At 37.1% G+C, this 19,891-nt stretch overlaps 2 protein-coding genes across 3 annotated transcripts in view; one reads left to right on the top strand and one right to left on the bottom strand.

Moving 5' to 3' along the window:
• Nucleotides 1-1,353: 1,353 nt before the first annotated feature.
• On the bottom strand, nucleotides 1,354-9,468 carry cysltr2b (cysteinyl leukotriene receptor 2b). The gene is given in 3 exon segments (XM_067450172.1): nucleotides 1,354-3,798; nucleotides 3,800-4,703; nucleotides 9,334-9,468. Coding segments are annotated over 2 exon segments (975 nt in total). The 5' UTR covers nucleotides 4,688-4,703; nucleotides 9,334-9,468; the 3' UTR covers nucleotides 1,354-3,711.
• Nucleotides 9,411-19,891, top strand: part of rcbtb2 (regulator of chromosome condensation (RCC1) and BTB (POZ) domain containing protein 2) — a 64,548-nt gene continuing 54,067 nt past the window's right edge. The window contains exon 1 of one of the 2 annotated variants that reach the window (XM_067450171.1): nucleotides 9,411-9,419. The gene's annotated coding sequence lies outside the window, so the exon portion shown is untranslated. Of the gene's footprint in view, nucleotides 9,420-18,539; nucleotides 18,699-19,891 lie in introns of those variants that run through there. The other variant, XM_067450170.1, reaches the window with a different exon arrangement.

Here is a 19,891-nt window from a genome sequence, read left to right as displayed (position 1 = left end):
GACATTGACCCTCGAGGACCCGGGCTGAGGAGGCCTGCTCCAGGCTATACGATTATGAAAGCGATATGATAAGAATGATGCGCCCGGCAGGTGGAGCTGCAGGCAATGTTTCGAGGATCAAGCTTACCAAAGCTGGTCAAGATGGTACAAGGTAAAATCCCATTTTATTTAGAATTTCCTTTTGTCGGGCGGGTTATCAAATGTGAAAATTGTTGCGAATTGATTCATTTTATAAAAGAACTTGGCAACACTTGGTAGCCTAACACTTATGCGCGAGCGCATCTATAATGAGGACTATCTATGCCTCGTAAAGCTTTCACAGAGGAGATTTAAAGGCTTAGCTTCTAAACAGAAAATAAAGAAATAAAAATAAAAAAAAACATAGTGACATTGAACATAAATATTTATTTGAACATGTAACAAAGTAAAATAAACTGTCATCTGCTGTGTGGCTTAGTTTCATGTTACTACACAGTTGTTTTCTGGAGGTGTACAGCTGTAAAAGTTTATTTTCATTGCTGGGGTTTATGTTTCATGTTAGTACAGTTTTCTGTTTAGAATATAAATGAGCATTTAAATCTTCTTTGTAAAAACTTTATGGGGCATAAATAGTCTTTAGAATAGTCTCACTTTAGATGAGCTCACAGAAATAGTTACCTGGCAATTACAAATGTTTTGTTGTTTTAACTACCTGAATTACTATTATTTATTAACACACTGAGTAACTAATGTGTATAAATAAGATGTAATATGTATAAATGTATATTTAAATAGTTTATTAATCATCCAATGAACTGCTAAATAACTGGTTTGCTTATAATGTATTAACTTATTTATTAACAAAGTATACCATTATTAAACACATTATATGCTTATAAATCAAGAATAAAAAAATACAGCTGTATTTAGAAACTGCTTATTAATGTCTATTAATGCTTTATAAATGATGAGTTGACTATTTACTTATGCTTAACTAATGATTATTAGCGTGTAGATATTATAATGTGTTACCAAGAACTTTGAAGCAACCAGCTGGTTTAACTGATGAGTACCGTATTTGGCTTTTGTAATACATCCAAATGTTGCATTGAAATATTTTTTGACTTTTCAGTAAACGCAGTATTTGCAAATATGGTATATCTGGTATAACATTTTCTTTTGTGCACTGCAGAATATAATATATTGTTGATGTTTGGACCGGTCCTCCAGATTCAGTCAAAGGGTTTGAGTGCAGCCTTAATTAAACTGAATGTGATTTGGAAATAGTTCAATTATATAACATCAATCAAGCAATAAAGCAGGTAAAATTACAGTACAAAAAGCAATCAGTTACAAAAGAAATACACAAATCAGTTTTTAAATGTTGAAATAATTATTTTATAATCATAGAATTTTAACACATATAATTCATAAATGTAATACAATTATCTTATTTTGCTATTTTACAGATAGATAGATAGATAGATAGATAGATAGATAGATAGATAGATAGATAGATAGATAGATAGATAGATAGATAGATAGATAGATAGATAGATAGATAGATAGATAGATAGATAGATAGATAGATAGAACAAACATGTACACATTAGCACTTAATGTCAGATATTTACAAAAAAATCAATAAATTACTAGTTTATGTTTTCAAGAAGGGTATAAAGTGTCTTAATTGCTCAGGACAATTATTGGAGTTTTGTTTAAATATCCATTTTGACTCAAATGTTTGTTCACTGATTCGCTGATCAACCGAATTCATTAAATTGTAAGTGCACTCAAAAACACAAAGAGAAAGTGCTTTGAAGAGCAAGTTAGTGGGTTCATTTTGGTTTGACTATCTATAAAAACACAAGCAAATGAGCCAATGTAGACAGAACTAGCTATAAAATGAATGGGTTTTGGTCTAAAAAGTGTGATGGTTATATTGATTGCATATTGAAAGACATTGTCTGAAACTCTAGAGGAAACACATGTGAAATATTTTTCCTCAGAGGGCAACATCTGAGAAGTAGAATAGTCAGAAGTAGAATATTTCTTCTGGTCTCTTTTTGTCAGCACACATAAAAACTACTCATGCCAAAGTGTGATTAATCATGGACTTTTACCACTAATGCATGCTGGTGACGTTTTATTCTTCTATAGACTTGCACAGTAGCCTATGAGTCAATATGTGTCGTCATTGTACAGTCTACATACATGTCTGTACGCAGGTTTATTAGATCCATGTCGTACAGTAGGATTTGTAATGATCTTGATTGCTAAAATCGTGCAGTGTATCCCGGGCTAAAGGAAACACCATATACTCAATTGAGGTTGAATGCGATATGAAAGATCTGCACATAAACTACAATGCACTGTAAAAAACAACAACACAAAAAACAAGTTAATTAAACATTGCTAAATTTTTAAGTACACTGTAAAAAATATTGTTGGTTTAACTTAAAAAAGTAAGTAGCCTGGTTGCCTTAATTTTGAGTTCATTGAAATTACAAATTTGAGTTGATTCAATGCAGGAAATTGGTTGAATAAATAGAAAATCTAAATATTAATGTATCTGAACCACAAAAAATTTGATAAATCATCAAAAAAACCACAATTTGGCATTTTTCACTGCCTCATCAAAAATAAAACACACACATTATTCCAATATGCTTACAAAATATTTTTATAATATTTGAAATAAAGATTGTCGATTCTCAAAAATGTTAATTGAATTAACTAAAATTTTTAATTTCAATTAACTCAATTTTAAGGCAACTAGGTAACTTATTTTTTAAATAATATTTTACAGTGTACAATCAACTTAGATGCATACTGTAAATGTTGTTGGTTTAACTTAAAAAAGTAAGTAACCTGGTTGCCTTAATTTTAGTTTAGTAGAATTTACTGAAATAAAAAAATTGAGTTGATACAATGAAGGAAATTGGTTTAATAAATAGAAACTCAAAATATTATTGTGTCTGCTGAACCACATAAAAAATGTGATAAATCATGAAAATAGCACAATTTGGCACGTTTCACTGCGTCATCACAAATAAAACACACACAGTTACCCAATATGCTTACAACATCTTGTAATAATATTTGAATTAAGGTTTTCGATTCTCAAAAATGTTCTTTGTATGAACTCAATTTTTTTATTTCAATGAACTCAAAATGTTCTTATTTTTTAAACCTTTTTTTTTACAGTGTAAGTAATTTCAACTTAAATGTCACTAAACTTGCTTTTAAAAATGAGTTGAATCTTGTGTAACTTATAAAAGAAAGCTGAAAATTGCTCATTTTGACGAGTTAAAGTTGTCATGATCTACTGATCTACATTTTTTTTTACAATGTGGAAACACATTTACCAAACACAAAACATTTCCTCCACAGATTGTGTGCTTTGATAACTGGACTATATCAGGCCAGTTGCATTGCATGCCATCTGAAATGTTATTTGAGCCATTCTGAAATTTCAGAGCCGAAATTTCGGTCCACAAAAATATTTTTTCTCTGGAGGCAAACGGTTCAATTTGCAACTTTAGGTGAAAACACAGCTACCGTGAGGTTCATCGGGTGCTTCCAGCAAGGGGCCACAGATCCAACACAGATAAAGTATTTTTCCAGGAATTTCCTCCTCAAGTCCTGACAGGTCCCAAGCACTCTATATCAGTCTAAATCGTCTATCTATATCACTGTTTATCTTATCCAACACTTTCACATTCTGCTCAGTTATACAACTCTGTCTTCTGGGTGTGTGCTGACGCCAAAAGCTAATAAAGTTTTCCCCCACGAAAAAGAAAAGCAGCGGATCCAGGCAACTGTTTCCCGAGGCCAGGACGTGTGTGATGACCGCGGCCTTTCTCAGGTTTTCGATATAATGGCAGGATCCAACGAAACCATTGTTTGTAAAGTCCATCTCCGCCTCCAAAAACAGAGTCCGGACGACGTGATACGGCATAAAGCACGCGAGGAAAATCAGCAGAACGATGATCACGAGAGAGCAGGACTTCTTGTGATTGAGCTGAGATCTTTGATTCGGCCTGGTCTTCTTGAGCTTCAGCAAATACAAGGCCGCGAAGATGTAACAGACCGAGATGACTGCGAAGGGCATCACGAAGCCTACAAACAAGACGCCTCGATTTAACACGATGATGGTACCCAAATGGGACGGGTTCAGTTCCAGGCATTTGATCCGTTCGGACTCCACAGACGTTCCGGCTCCCAGAAGCGGGATGGACATCAGGGACACGATCAGCCAGACCACGATGCATATGGTCCAGGCTCTCCGCGAGGATTGCCAGCGCACGTAGGCGAACGGCTTCACGATGGCCACGAATCGAACCATGCTCATAACCGCGAGGAAGTAGACGCTGCCGTACATGTTGATGTAGAAGACGTAGGCCATTATCCGACAGGTGACGTCTCCGAAGACCCAGTGGGAGTTCATGAGATAGTAGGCGGCTCGGAAGGGCAACGAACACACCATCATCAGATCAGATAGAAGGAGATTGAGCATTATGATGTTGACTGGAGTAAAAGACGCTTTTCTTTTCCACGTAGAGGAAATGAAGAAGATCAGGGATATGAGGTTGCCAGCAAGCCCAAGGAAAAACATGAACAGATAGGCAATGGGGTAGACGTTGTTCTTGAACGCACTGATGGAGCAGGTTTCATTTCTGTTATCCGATCCATTCAGATGCCCCATGGTTGGGCCGGGAATCCTGTGAACAGGACAGTAAATCAAAGAGATCACATTTAAGATTGATATGGAATTTGAATCATTTTCAAACTGGACAGCCTAACAGGTGTTTGGTCAATTTCAGACACTAATGTTCCAGGGATTGATTTTGATTAAAACGAACACATTTTTAACCTTATTTTGCTATCTTTTCACAATGCCTTCCTCGTGTACATGTACAACTTTCAAATGTACGTAATTTGACTCAAAACAGAAGGAAAACAGAAGAGACAGTTCACCCATAAATGAAAATACTGTCATCATTTGAACACCCTCATGTTATTCCAAACCTGTATGAGTTTCTTTCTTCTGAAGAATGTTGGTAGTCAAACAGTTGAAAAAACCTCCATTGAAGTCAATGGAGCGATCAACTGTTTGATTACCAACATTCTTCAAAATATCTTCTTTTGTGAAAAAGAAACTTATAATGGTTTGGAACAACATGAGGGTGAGTAAATGATGACAACATTTACATTTTTGGGTGAACTCTCCCTTTAAAACTCACTTCTGATCATCAAAATACTGTGACTTTAGAGCGTTTGCAATGCATTTGCAGCAGATAGACACAAGTGCCATTACATACTGAAGCTTTGGTAACAAAACCAACGGTTCAAAAACTATGAAAAGCTCTGCATTTCGCCGCCTTCACACTCGCTGTCCTTACTAAGCAACCGGGTAAACAGCTGCTGCTTTGATGACGCAAACTAACCCCGGTTCGGACCCAAATAATATTTAAGAACACAGCGGGGGCAGGGGGAGCAATCGAACTCGGGTTCGATCGAACTCGGGTATTTTTTCTTTTAAAGCAGTTAATTCAGCAGTCACTACTTAAGGACTGTTTTCTAAGATGGCGCCTGTCCGTGAAAGCGTAATGCACTGTGTTTATAAAGTATCTTCTTTTTAAACTGTTTGTACTCTTATAAAATTCTCAATGCTTCGGTTTGCATGTAAGTAATCTCATTATGCTGCCGTGTTAGTGTGAGGCTATTTTGCGCCTTGTTAGTGGTATTAACTAGCGATTTAATTTCACTACCCTGTGCCCCATAGACAAGCGCTAAACTAATCTGTTTTTAGAGATAAAACTCTTTACATTCGATTTTCATGAAAACGCATCCCAGAGAACGATCTACTCGGTAACCATCTGTTAATTACCCCTAGGGGCATTTCTCACCGGAGTTGTCCTTTAATGCTGCTCTCCATTAGGCAGTGCTCTGTTTATTGTTAGGAAGACAGACAGTTAAAAATGACATTTTTAGGCTAGTCTGCCTCAAGCAGTCTAACAGTGCTCGTCATGCCAAAATGATCAGATCAAAGAAGGCGGAGAAACATCCAGATATGTATTAATATAAATCTGATTGTGTTTATCAGAAAGAAGAAAGTAACAGCTACATCTAGGATGGATTGAGGGTGAGCAAATCATGGGGTAATTTTCATTTTAAAGTGACCTACTCCTTTAACCCATTTAGCACTTGACATGCTGTATCCGTGCTCTAAGTGCATTGTCAGTAAATCCCCCACAGAACTTTGGTTTCCCATCGGCGCTTTCATGGGTTTGTGGTCTCACGCTGATTTGCACAGTTGTAGTAATACTGGCCCTTCATGTTTCTGTGTTCACACCTGATTTGAATTTCTTTATTGTTTAAAAAAATTGCACATTGTTTGGCACGTACTGCAAAAGTACAACTGTCTGCACATAACTAAACGCACATGGCTAACTGATGAGTTGATTCTCAGCTAAACTTTCATAGTGTTCACAACCGTCAAACGTTCTTTCATTGTGTGAGCTATCACATGCAAAACGATCCATCCAGTTATCAATTTCAGTCATACACACGCTAAAACAGGCTGGGTTAAAAATTAACCCAAGTTGGGTTGAAAATGGACAAACCCAGCAATTGGGTTGTTTTATCCCAGCGGTTGGGCTAAATGTTTGCTTAAAACAACCCAATTGCTTAAACCAGCATTTTTAGAGTACATGAATGTCCATAAACATGCCTATGATATGGAATGTTTTTGATGTCTCCACTGGCAAATGACCTGCCATAGAAGTGAAACAGGATCACAATCTTGCCAAAAGTAAGACATGTTCCTGACCTGGATCAACATATTTTGTCGTCCTGTCTGAAAATGCAGTCCTAGCACTATACCTACCCATACGTCATCCCTAAAATCAGAGGGAAATGATGGTGAATAACACTGAAGCACCCAACCCTGTTTGTTGTCCTAACTGAAAAACCCTGAACGTAGATTTGAATAGTTGATCGGAATGTAGTTCCAGGATCAACAAATATATTTATACAGGATCATGTTGTACTTGGTGAAATCCCGTTCAGCCAATTAAATATAGAATCATAAGAGTATTTGGAGCTTTCCTGAATGTCATTTTGTGGCAATTTTCTGTTCACTACATGAAAAATGGACATGCAAATGGAAATTTTACCCCAGTAAACTTTGCCTTTTTTTTAAATCTCATAACTATCATCGTATGTATCCTAAACACACATTTAAGTAATATTTTCATAATTTGACAAAATCATTAAAAAAAATAGTATTTAATTTTATTTATTTTTCCAGATGTAAAGAAAACAAAGATCATTCATGTTTAGTTCAATTACCACCTTGGAATTGTAAGATTCTATCAGCGTTCTGAGTTTCGAGAGATTGAGCTTCAAGTTTTTGCATTCCACATAGCAAATATTATATGGGGGAAAAGTCTTTTTCACACATGAAAATGACCCTAAATGTATTTGTAAATGTGGATCTTTGGAACAAGTCGGGGAAAAAAAGAGAGAAAATCTTATTTTTTTCTTTTTAAATCACTTTCTGCGTCGAATTGTAAGGTTTTTTTTCTATAATAATTTTCAAGAAACGAACAGATTACTTCTCATTTAAAATTATACATAAAATACACATAACATGAATGATGCATAACAAAATTAGTGTTGTAAAAGTATGTTGAAGTATCAGAAAGTTGAAATGAATGCTTTCTGTGTCATTTATTTCATATTTTATTATTCAAGTTAAGCATAAAAGCCAGTGCTAAATATTTTATCCAGTGCAGATGTTAATTTAATGTAGGAATATGGTGGATAATTAAATACATTATTGGCAGGAATTATTGCAGATTAAGTTCCTTTTGGTTTAGACAGAAAGCAGCTGAATACTTCGGACCAGGACTTTATTCCACAGGATGGATGGATGGATGGATGGATGGATGGATGGATGGATGGATGTGAATAATGTAAGCTTAAATGAGTCAATATGGGCTTCTCACTGTAAAAAAATATATATTGTTGGCTTAACTTAAATAAGTTAGGCAACCTTAACATTTTGAATTCATTTAAATTAAATATTTGAGATTGGCTTAATAAATAGAAACTCAAAATATTATGTTTACACATTAATTATATAAGTTGATTTGACAAATGAGAAAAAGTTGTGATAGCAAATGTGAAAATAATTGTTTACAGTGTAAATTTGAATTTGACAGTTAGTCTAGGCTCATTGGTCCTCTTTTGTGCATTCTCAATGCCGATTGATATAAGTTATATGATATAAATTAGAGTTTGACGTTGTAGACAGAACCTTATACTAATAAATGGAAACAAGCCACAGAATAAGATATTGTGAAAAACTCAATTTGAATTCCAAGGTGACACAATACTGGCAGATTATTTGTAAAATGTACTAATTTCTGAGGGAAACTTTTCTCTTTATCATTTTTAAAGCTTGATTGGAAACTAAGCACAATGTAAATTTGATCCCAAATGTAATTTACCTTGATGTTTCTTCATTTTCTTCACGCATTGCTACTCTTCACTGTCTCTTTGATAAACAATCTTTGGTAAAAAACCTTTAATTCCGGTAAGAGCTAAATCGAAGTTTGTGATGTTATTGATGCCACGACTGAGAAAATTCTCATCCCTTTTGTCCACTATTGGACAAATAAAACAATTTAAAAATCGATTATTTCTTATTTATATTTCTGTAGTATAGCTTTGTTTGATTTATAAACAGTCAAAACACTCTATTCATTAGTTGGATAAAAATTCAATACAATCTGGTATTAATTGATTAAGCATGAACAAAATAAAAAGAAAGAACTGCCCAAGGCAAAAGCACTGAGGTTTGAGTAAGAATATCCTCTTTCAGCACAGCAACCCAGCTCACTCAACCATGACTGATCACAAACTGTATGAGTTTGTACTGGTATGCAAAGAAAAACAAGGAAGATGGGCACATTTATGCACACAAAGGAAAGTTTGTATTTCTCAGTTCTCAGAGAAGTTAGGATTTGTTTATCTTTCCAGTACAGCTCTTGATGTTGATAACAGCCTGTTGATCACTTATATGCTGCCTTAAAAAACACCAAATATATTATTGAGAATAGACCACTAAATAACTTTTTTTTTTTTTTTTTTAGATAATTGGTCTGGATTGACAAGTCTGCCTTAGGGAAAAGATAAATCCAAATAAATAAATTATCTGGAATCGTCTACAACATATTTAACACCACCGTCGTCATAATAAAGTATAGGTAATACATGCTAAAATTACAGTATGCTTCACTATCAATAGTCCTTTGAACCGTGTAAAACATCTAATGCACGTACCTGTGAAGAGGTTGCCAAAAAAAGAAATAAATCCAAAAATCAAATTCCCACAAATGTAAGCTAAATCCTGTGCAGCAGGAAGACTGGTAAGATGAAACCGTATAAAGGCATGACTCTACACGACTGCTGCTCAAGAAAAATGACTCGATTTCACAGACGACAGACACACCCAGAATCGCTGCTGATCGTATCAATCATTTAGCGGGGCGTAGCTGCGGGGGGGACCGGGGGAGTAACCTCTTTAAAACAATATGGAGAAAGTAGGACAGCCACATAAGCTAAAAAGACTGATGAAAAGATGAGAGAAACATCATTCTGCAGCAACATAAACTAGAAAGCTTTTTAAATCATGAGACCACCTTTAGGCCTACTATAATTCATCACGTTCTGTTGTGGCCTATTTATTGTAAGTTACTAAAACTTGACTAAGGCCGCGTGCGTTTCCCCCAAAGGCGTTTTTTCACGCAGCTGGCTGGCGCGTGTTCAATTGTTTTCAATGGGCTCACTCATGAGCGCCGCGTTTTTAGAACGAGGCGCTTGAATAATGTTCAACTTTGAGTAAAACCGAGTAAAACGCATCACTGTCACTTTTCACCCAGCCGTCCAATCACAGTGGAGGAGGGGCGGGACAAATACAACACCGACCAACCGCCAAACGTCAACAGATGAAACAATTTAAAACAAGAGCCAAAAGGAAAAATTTTAAGTTGTATCTGTATTTTTTATACAGAATCAATACAGAAACAAACTATCTGTGAAATGAGATAACACTTCCGAGGATATTCCATATCATGACAAGCAAGCAATAAAAAATTTAAAAAAACAAACAAACGCCCTCAAGCTCACACAGCTGGCTAAAACGCTTTGGTGGACACACGGCCTTTAGGCATCTTTACACAGCTGAGTTAAGGTGGCTCTAATGCGGCTCTGTCTGCTAAACATTCTGTTTAAAAACGCAATGCCGCATAAAAGTAGACTTAAAATATGCCGGGTCTGACAGTATCAAAAGGCGATGCTAAACCGGTTTTGATTCAGGGTAAATGAACGCAAACTTGTGCTGCCAATATAAACTGCGTCATGTCAGGTAGTGCGAGAATCAAGCGGGAGACAAAACATATAGGAATAGCGCCATATATTTTGTGCAAATAAAAATAAAAAATTACAGTAAAAGAGCTAACTCAGTTGCAGAAAAATGACTCAGCACCAGGTTAAAATATTAAAAATAACCCAATAAAATGACCCAGCAGGCTGAAATTACCCAGCATTTAAGCCGGGTGCACACTGCGATTTTTGTCAACGATTTGGCCGTCTGAGACAAATTTAGCAAATCCTAAAAGAGTCCTCTGGTCCTAAAATCTGAAGTCTTTGATGGTTTGACATGTTCACCTGCAGCCGATTAATAAATGCTGCAAACAAATTTTACCTCAGATGAAATTCTGGCAGTGTCAGAAGATTTGGCGAACAATCCTGCAGTGTGACTTCTCCTACAACGACCGGCAAATATATCGTTTTTTCAACACAAACTATGAACAAAACGAGAGCTAGAGATTTCTTTGTAGCCACCATTTCAGTCAAGCCGCATGTAATGCAGCTCTCTGTCACCGAACGTGTCATTCATTGATGATACAAAACTCCAGACGAGTTTTCTTGCATACGTCTGTCTTTAACGTGCCTTGACTATCGAACAGTCTGGTAAACTGAGATCCTACAGTGTGACATGTCTTACATCAGGGATCATGTTCGTGCAGTCTGACAAGCAACATTCCCAAAGGATTTTGAAAAATTGGTCAGTGTGCAGGACCCATTATAGGGTGAGTTATATGATAGATAGATGGATGAATGCCGTAAAAAGGGCGGGCCAGAACCCCAGTCAAGCACTTCCAGTCCTGCAAACTTTGCATTCAAATAATCCTGCTTTAGTTAAGAAAGGCAGCTGGGGCCTCAGATAGTCAGGAGGGAGTAAAAAACGTTTTTTTTTACTCTGCCGAAACGGTTCAGGGACTTTCCTTATTTGTTCCCTCGAGTGTAGCAAGTCTGAAGAGTGTTTTATGTTCTGTTCAGGTGTGCTCTAAGGGCATGTATGTTCTGTTCCTGTGTTATATGTTCTGTTTGTGTGGGACTTTAACCTGTTAACTGTCACCCCTCTTTTTGAAAATATACATGAATATTCACAAGTGGTTGCAATTCAGGAATGCTTTGGAAAATAGACATAAGTTTGGTTTCATTTTAAAGAAGACAGTCAGCAGAGTATTGCTCAAGTGAAATCACTTAAAAAAAATTAAAGTATAAAAAGTTATGGAAGTTTAAATTTACTGTAAATCAAATATACTGTATACTAGATATTTAATATAAAATATATATGTAACAAAATAATTTGTACTCTAAAATGACTAACAAATCAAAGCCATTTGTCTAATCAATTTTAGTTCCAAATTTGAAGTTGATATCACAAAAATTGAAGTTCCCATGAGATTTTGTCTAGGCGCTGTACCAAAAATAGCCACCGGGTGTCATAGAAATTCCTTAGATTTTTTTTAATGCAATTTCCTGTGTCAAAATTATATATATTTTTCCAAAATTTCACAAACAAAACTGTTTGTAGATATAGGACCGTGAGACTCAGACCTTTCTGACGATATGTGTTTTGTCAAGATTAGAAAAGGTTTTCATTATGAAGTAGTTAAATAAATATGAAATATGACGACGCCTCTTGGGGAGGAGCCCGCTAGAATAATTTAGAGCACCGTTTCCATGGTAACACAAGGTCCGATTTCAAAATGGTTTTCACAAGATGAATCTTGAGTTCGTAAGCTTTCAAATGGTATATAGTTTGTCAACATTAGATCAGAATAAATATAGGATATAATTGTTTTAAACATGCAGTGGCAAATGGGCCCACTGGTGGGCCAGTGACACGTAACAGGTGAAGGGGTGGGGTGTTCTGTTAAAGAATGAGTCTGCGCAGTGATGTGAAGGCGGGAACTGCGCGAAAAGTTCCAGAAGTTTGAAGTCTGTGAGGCAGAAGGAAAAAACAAAAAACAAAAATTACGACTTCATTCAACAATGTGTTCTCTTCTGTCAGTCTCTTAAGTTGATTACATTGTAAACACAGTGCAGTGCTTCCAGCTCTGTATTGGCTGTTCAAATGAGCACTACAACGCATGCATGTGATGCTGCAGGAGCTGCCTGCAGATACAATTGTCAGAAGCGCTGCACCAACATAACCCCTCCGGTTCTCCTCTTGAGGTCAGGGGAGTGAGGTTTACCTGCACAGCTCTTCACTATCTGGCCTCCGTTACACACACCCCTTAAACCTTACTCTCATACGGGTCATGGCACCAATGTAACTGCTACTGGCCTCACTCCACATGTGATTCAAACCGATGTTTCCGGCATGGGATTAGCACTAAAAAATGCAGTGAGGCCAGGGGCATGAGCTTTACCTGCACAGCTCTTCACTGTCCTCAATAACACATTCATTTGTTTAAGTTTTTTTTACACCTACTACATTGTAATCAAAATGTCAAAACGAGTGGTGACATATGCAGGACTTCTCCAACCTTTAGCAACATCCCATCATGGTATTCTGTTCATTACACCAATGAGGCCATTTAAAGATATTATCTTGGACACACGTTGTTGTGAATGAAACTTTGGCAAGGGTCACAGGTGAGTCATAAATTCCAGAAGGACTCTTCTCACCTGGAATGCTGTTGAATTCTTCTGGAGTCTATTCCTCCCTCTAAATAAGAATCAACCACTGCAAGCACTATTAGATAAACATAGGTAATATTTTCCCTTCAAGACTTTTTGTCAGGACTTGCAACAGAAAATGAAAACTACATCCACACAGGCATCACATATGATGGCACTGATGCAAACCCCTGCACATGCTTCACTGTCATAGTTTAAAGGTCCCATTCTTTGCGATTCCATCTTTCAAACTTTAGTTAGTGTGTAATGTTGCTGTTAGATCATAAATAATACCTGTAAAATTATAAAGCTCAAAGTTCAATGCCAAGCAAGATATTTTATTTAACAGAAGTTCCCTTTCAAAGCCTGCAGCGAACGGCCGGTTTGGACTACACCCCTGCACTTCCTTCAGGAATGACGTCACTAGAACCGTTTGTTGACTAACCCTCCGCCCACAAGAACACGCAAAATAGGGGGCGTGGTCTTGTTGCTCTCCCACGTGGAGAAGAGCGCGCATTCAGCGCTTGCATCTCCCCGTTATGGTAAGAGGCGGGACCTTTCCAGGCAAAGTGCGCTAAGCTGCTGTCAATCACAACACGGGAAGCGCTGGCCCAATCAGAATAATAATAATAATAATAATGCGTTCGATTTATATAGCGCTTTTTAAGGCACTCAAAGCGCTTTACATAGAAGGGGGGAATCTCCTCAACCACCACCAATGTGCAGCATCCACCTGGATGATGCGACGGCAGCCATATTGCGCCAGAACGCTCACCACACACCAGCTGATTGGTGGAGAGGGGACCGAGTGATGAAGCCAATCAGGATATGGGGATTATTAGGAGGCCATGATGGACAGAGGCCAATGGGCAAATTTGGCCAGGATGCCGGGGTTACACCCCTACTCTTTTTCCGAAAGACATTCTGGGATTTTTAATGACCATGGAGAGTCAGGACCTCGGTTTAACGTCTCATCCGAAAGACGGTGCTCCTTGTCAGTATAGTGTCCCCATCACTATACTGGGGTGTTAGGACCCACACAGACCACAGGGTGAGCACCCCCTACTGGCCTCACTAACAATTTTACCAGCAGCTACCTGGTTTTTCCCAGTTGGTCTCCCATCCAGGTACTGACCAGGCTCAGCCCTGCTTAGCTTCAGTGGGAAACCAGTCTTGGGCTACAGGGTGATATGGCTGCTGGCTCAGAACTCGTTACGTGTTTCTGAAGGAGGGACTTCATAGAACAAGGAAATCATCAGGCCGTTTTTAGGACAGAGGAAACAGCGCTGTACAGATAAGTCAATTGTGTGAAAAATACTGTGTTTTTTTACACGCGAAACATGAACTTTAACAGTGACAAATTATACTATAAATCCTTAAAAGAGTTACACATACTTAAGCATATGTGTTAGTGGATACAGTTAGTGTGTAACGTCTTAAACAGCTATCAGGAGACCAGCAGAATAAATTGAATTAAAGCTGCAAGCAGCGATGAAAGGGCCTTCGTCCCCGTGTCGCAGCCACTCGGTGTATATGCATTTAAAGAAACACTCCACTTTTTTTGAAAATATGCTCTTTTTCCAAGTCCCTCAGAGTTAAACAGTTGAGTTTTACCTTTTTTTTTTTGTGGCATGCATATGCTACACTGTTTTTCGCGTGCGTATGATACACATTTTATGGTGTGTATATGACACGCTCTTGGGTAGGATTAGCATGGTGGGGTGGGGGGTTTGTCCATATAATACGCCATTAAGTGCATATCATATGCGAAAAACAGCGTAGCACATGCACGCCAAAATGAGTTTTGGCGTATACATTCCACGACATTGCACCCTTGTAGTATTTATACGCATTTACATGAGATCCGCCTGATTCTGTAGTTACATCGTATACTAAGACCAACAGAAAATTAAAAGTTTGTTTTTATACCGATATAGATAGGAACAATTTTCTGATTCCTGCGTAGTAATCATGAAACTTTGCGGTCGAACCATGGGTTCAGCAGCGTAATGATTTTGCGCAGCACCTGAAAGTAGTCCTTAAATAACAGTGTCTAAAGAATATGGCCAGACAGGGCGAAGTGCATCACCCCCCATGGCTGTAACGTATAACATTATTGATTTAATTTTATGTTAGCTTGAACGACCAGATAAAAGCACTTCTGTTGTCTTTAGCTAGCGTTACCTGTGAATGCATTCACTAAGTGTGGGGGTTTGCGCGGCCATTTGGTTTATACAGTATATAACGTTAGTAGTTTTGCTGTAGAGTTCTGGTGAGGTAGTGTATAGTTTGATTAAAATAATGTGGAATTGCTGGTATTGTTTATCTACATAGTTTCTATGGTACAAAAAATACTATGATAGTGATGTTACGTTCTGTGTCTAGGCTTCGGAGCGTGTCTCCTGCTTACAGAACTATTTGGCGGCCGCCAAAAAATTTTTTTCCCGTCAAAGCCTTATTTGATCCATTTTTTTGTGATTTATGGGTGATGTAGATTATGGGGCACATGTTAACTGAGTGACAGAGAGAAAGAGCGGAGCATGCGCACTCTCTCTGTCTTCATAATAAGCAGCACCATCTTACGTTATTACGCACCGTCACTACGTTAGTCAAATTAAAAACGTCGGAAGACCAAATCCATGTCGGACCATTTTTCCTTGAATTTTGACTCTTCTCTGACTCACCAGTTTGAATCTGCTCTTCTTGTCCCTTCTGCCCGAGTCTGTTCAGTCACACTTTCTCTTTCACATTTCAAAAGCTTGCCTTCAGTGTAACTGTTATTCCGGTTCAAATAGATACGGTTTGTGATCTTCCCCAAATAAATATCTTCTGAATCGTCTCTCACAAACGTCTCCACGGTTATAAGGCACGCTCTCTGCAAGCAGGTCGTCTCGCTGGTTATGTTGACAGAAGTTTGCCTATTTTCAGGCACTGTAATATCACTGTGCCGCTGCACCCATGACGGCCGCAAAGTTTCTACGCAGGAATGAGAAAATAGTTCCTAGCTATGATGGTCTAAAAAATACCAACTTTTCATTTTTCGTGTACAAGTTTTAAATATTGAAAGTCTTTGGTTATTTTTTTTAGCACTGATGCTAATGGACCTATATGATTCAATGATGTGTGCTAAGCTACGCTAAAAGTGCTACAAAAGTGTTGTTACAAAAGTGTTGTTACAACAACTTCCTGTTTCATAGTGAAACATCGAGATTTGTCAGGCCGCCACAGACTCGCCCTTCAGGGAAAACTCAAAATCTTCACAAATTAATGTCACAAAGGCCTTTAGATTAGGCTGACCAATTTGATGTTGATCTGATAAAATGGAGTCTGAAAGTACAAAGTCTGGACATGGCAAAAACTGCAAAAAACTAAAAAAGAAAAAAGAAAAATATCTCACTTCCTGTTGCGTGTTTAGCTCCAAATGACTTTTTTGTTGCTATTGGGCTGTTAGCCTACATGTGTAGTGATTTTCATATTGTACGTGAAACAGCGCAAATGGCGCTAAATTGTAATTTTGTAGGTGGTGCTATCGAGCCATTTTGTCACACCTAATTCTGAAACCCACATTAGACTTACTTTTTCACCACTTCTGACATCTGTGCAAAGTTTAATGAGTTTTCAAGCGAAATGCAATTCATTCCAGTACAGAGAAGTACAATAATAATACAGAGCAATTAGGGTCCTCACACCATCTGTGCTAGGTATAGCGCCCTTTTCTTTACAAAAATCTCTTGCTTATTTTGGCTGTGTGAGCAAACTCATTAATTACTAAACAAGTAAATATTTATTCTCTGGAAGCTGTTACTGGATTCCCATGCAGCACCGTTCAGATACCAAATACAGACATTGCCTGCAATACCAGGATAGATGATGGTTTAAGATTTCCAATTCATGATATAATACAAGAGAGATTGTAAATCCACCCTCTTTAACACAAATCTTAAAGCATGGGCTATGAAAATGTTTTGAGTTTCTATTTATTAAACCAACTTCCTTCATTGTATCAGTTCATTTTTTTCATTTCAATAAACTCAAAATTTTAAGGCAACCAGGTTACTTACATTTTCCAGTGAAGGAATCTGTGAATATTATAATCCATTATGCTGTATGTGAGGGACCAAGCAGTCAAGGGGACATAGGATTTCCCAAAAATTATTTATTGAATGCAAAACAAAATTAGAAATTAAATTATTACTTGACTCTTAATTATTACTCTTTATTAACCATAAAGAGACCCAAACTTAACAGTACTCAAGCGAACTAATCAAACCAAATTAAACCAAGAAAACATGGCCTCCCAAATGCCACACATGGAGGTACACAGACTAGTCCATTACACACATAGGGAGGAACAAATATCAATTAACACCAATTAGAATGAATGAAGTATTTAATTCACAAAAACAAAGAAATAAATCATAAACAAGTTACACAAACTATTATAATAAACAAAAATAAACAAACAACCCTACACTCCACCAGCTAATCTGTTGCATGGATTCATCCATTGGAACACTTTTATTAGAACGGACCTCCACAGAAGTGCAGCGCTTTGCCCAGACAACGACAAACCTTCGCTTTCCACACACAGGTAACTTAAACTCAAAATAAATAAATGTTACCACTGTACAAATGTTACACAATATACCAACTAGAAAGTGTGCACCCAAACTAGCTATGGTATAAAAGTGTAAAATAACCACATATGTGTCTGTGATATGCAACGTTTAATTACAAAATATACTAAAAGACAACCAAAATAACATTTAAACAAACAAAAGAGAAGGATGCATGTCTGTGAGTGTGCTTTAGTTACCGCCTTGCTGTGTGGCCGCAGTCAGCCATCACACCCTACTGAAAACGTATACCTTTATAATGCATTATTCATAAAGGCTTTGGTAAAACAGTATTTTTGGGCAGTAAGTCCTAATAGCCTTTAGCTTAATCTGTTAAGAATTTATCATTAATATTTTACATTAAACGCAATTTACTATGGTTTTAGAGTAGGTTTGGAGCATATGCGTGTGCAACAATTAGCGGAAGTTAGAGATCACAGTTTGTAAAGTTTTAAATATAAATATTTTTCTTGCACAAACGCATGGCTTCGCTTCAGAAGGCCTTTATTAACCTTCTGGAGCTCTGTAGAGCACTTTTATGCTGGATAGATGCACTTTATGGACTTCAAAACAGAAACAGCCATTCACTGCCATTATAAAGCTTGGAAGAGCCAGGACATTTTTGTAATAAAACTCAGATTGTATTTGTCTGAAAGAAGAATGTCATATGCACCTAGGATGGCTTGAGGGTGAGTAAATCATGGGATAATTTAATTTGTTTGAGTGAACTAAGTTTGTTATTGGTTAGATTGGACTTTTGAGTAAAATGTTCACTCTAGTTCACTCTATATTTTTAAGCTACTTTTTAAACCCCTGCCCTTGCCATTTTACTGTAGTTGCCATAGTAATTTGTTTGTCTAGAGAAATTTGGCTCAAATCCAGGTTACAATCCACCCATATGACACACACACTCACACTGCCAGCAGGGTAGAAGACCTGCACACATCCACAGCTCTGCTCTCCTCTCTCCTGGCCATGCAAAACTGACCGCTTTTCCACATCTAAATCTCTTCTTGACACCAGGAATGAAGACTTTGGAGTTCATATTAACACAAGGTAAACACATAGAGAGTTTTAATTTTAAAACCTCGCGGTGAGTTGGATTGACACTTCTTCATGACGTCAATCTATCCAGCCGGCTAACATAAGCTAGCAGCTTAACTCATTCAAACACCTCTAGATGTTTTATAACAACTGCTATTCATCTGCAGACTGTGTATTTAACACCGAAGCTTGAGGTTTATGCCGGATTGTGGATTATTTTCATCTCTGTAAACACAGGAGGTGTTATGAATTAAATGCTAGCTTGTTAGCTAACAGCCGAGTAACACAACACTCGCGTTTATTTACAAAAACATATACTTTCTGACCCCGACTAGATAACAGCTAACGTTAGTGTAGATGTTGTTGTTTGGTCACATATTATTTGTTTAGCAATGTATTTCTTTATATTAATACACGCCAAAACTAACCTGACTCAGAGCTAAGTAAAATATCACATTAACAATGTTGTTTTATTATTTCATTTCAAATGCAAAGATTTAGTTCATATTCATATGTCATGGTTTTCCCCTTAGAATTAAGTGCTTTTGTGTGACCATGCTACTTATTTTCAAGCACTATGGTACTACCTTTCTACATATTGATACACCTATTGATAGCTGAGCCGATGTCAGTGAACATTGTAAGTTAACTTACTCTCCACTCTATCTTAAAAGCAGGGAATTACAATCTTTAAGATGGTCACATACTATGGAGGACCAAATTACTCAAAATGAAATAATTAAATAAATAATGAATTCAATAAAACAACAGTTAACAACAGTTGTTGTTTAATTGAATTCATTATTTATTTAATTATATCATTTTGAGTAATTTGGTCCTCCATAATGGACCCCAAAAATAGTATTATTCACGTGTGAAATTTTGAAATTTGCCCTATTATGCTATTTTAAAGGCTACTAAAAGCCAAAAGGCTCCTATCATTTTTCAATGATTCTCAAACGACTCAGAATCCCTCCTTTCTGATTGGCCTGACGGTCTTGATGTGTTTCTGGCTCATAGACCGTAACACATGTCTGGCTTGTTAGACAGGCATTATGCAAATGTATTTCTAGTAACAACCATAGTATTGGGATTCAAAATACAAACGACTCAAATAGGTGGTTCAGAGTCAATTCTTTCTTTTGGGAGACAATAACTTTTCTTTATCGTGCCCTTTTGACTTGACTTTTACATTCACAAACAGC

This window comes from Pseudorasbora parva, chromosome 8, assembly GCF_024679245.1.
Source record: "Pseudorasbora parva isolate DD20220531a chromosome 8, ASM2467924v1, whole genome shotgun sequence".
NCBI lineage: Eukaryota > Metazoa > Chordata > Actinopteri > Cypriniformes > Gobionidae > Pseudorasbora > Pseudorasbora parva.
Note: the sequence above shows the minus strand (reverse complement) of the source record. Positions and strands in the feature narration are given on the sequence as shown.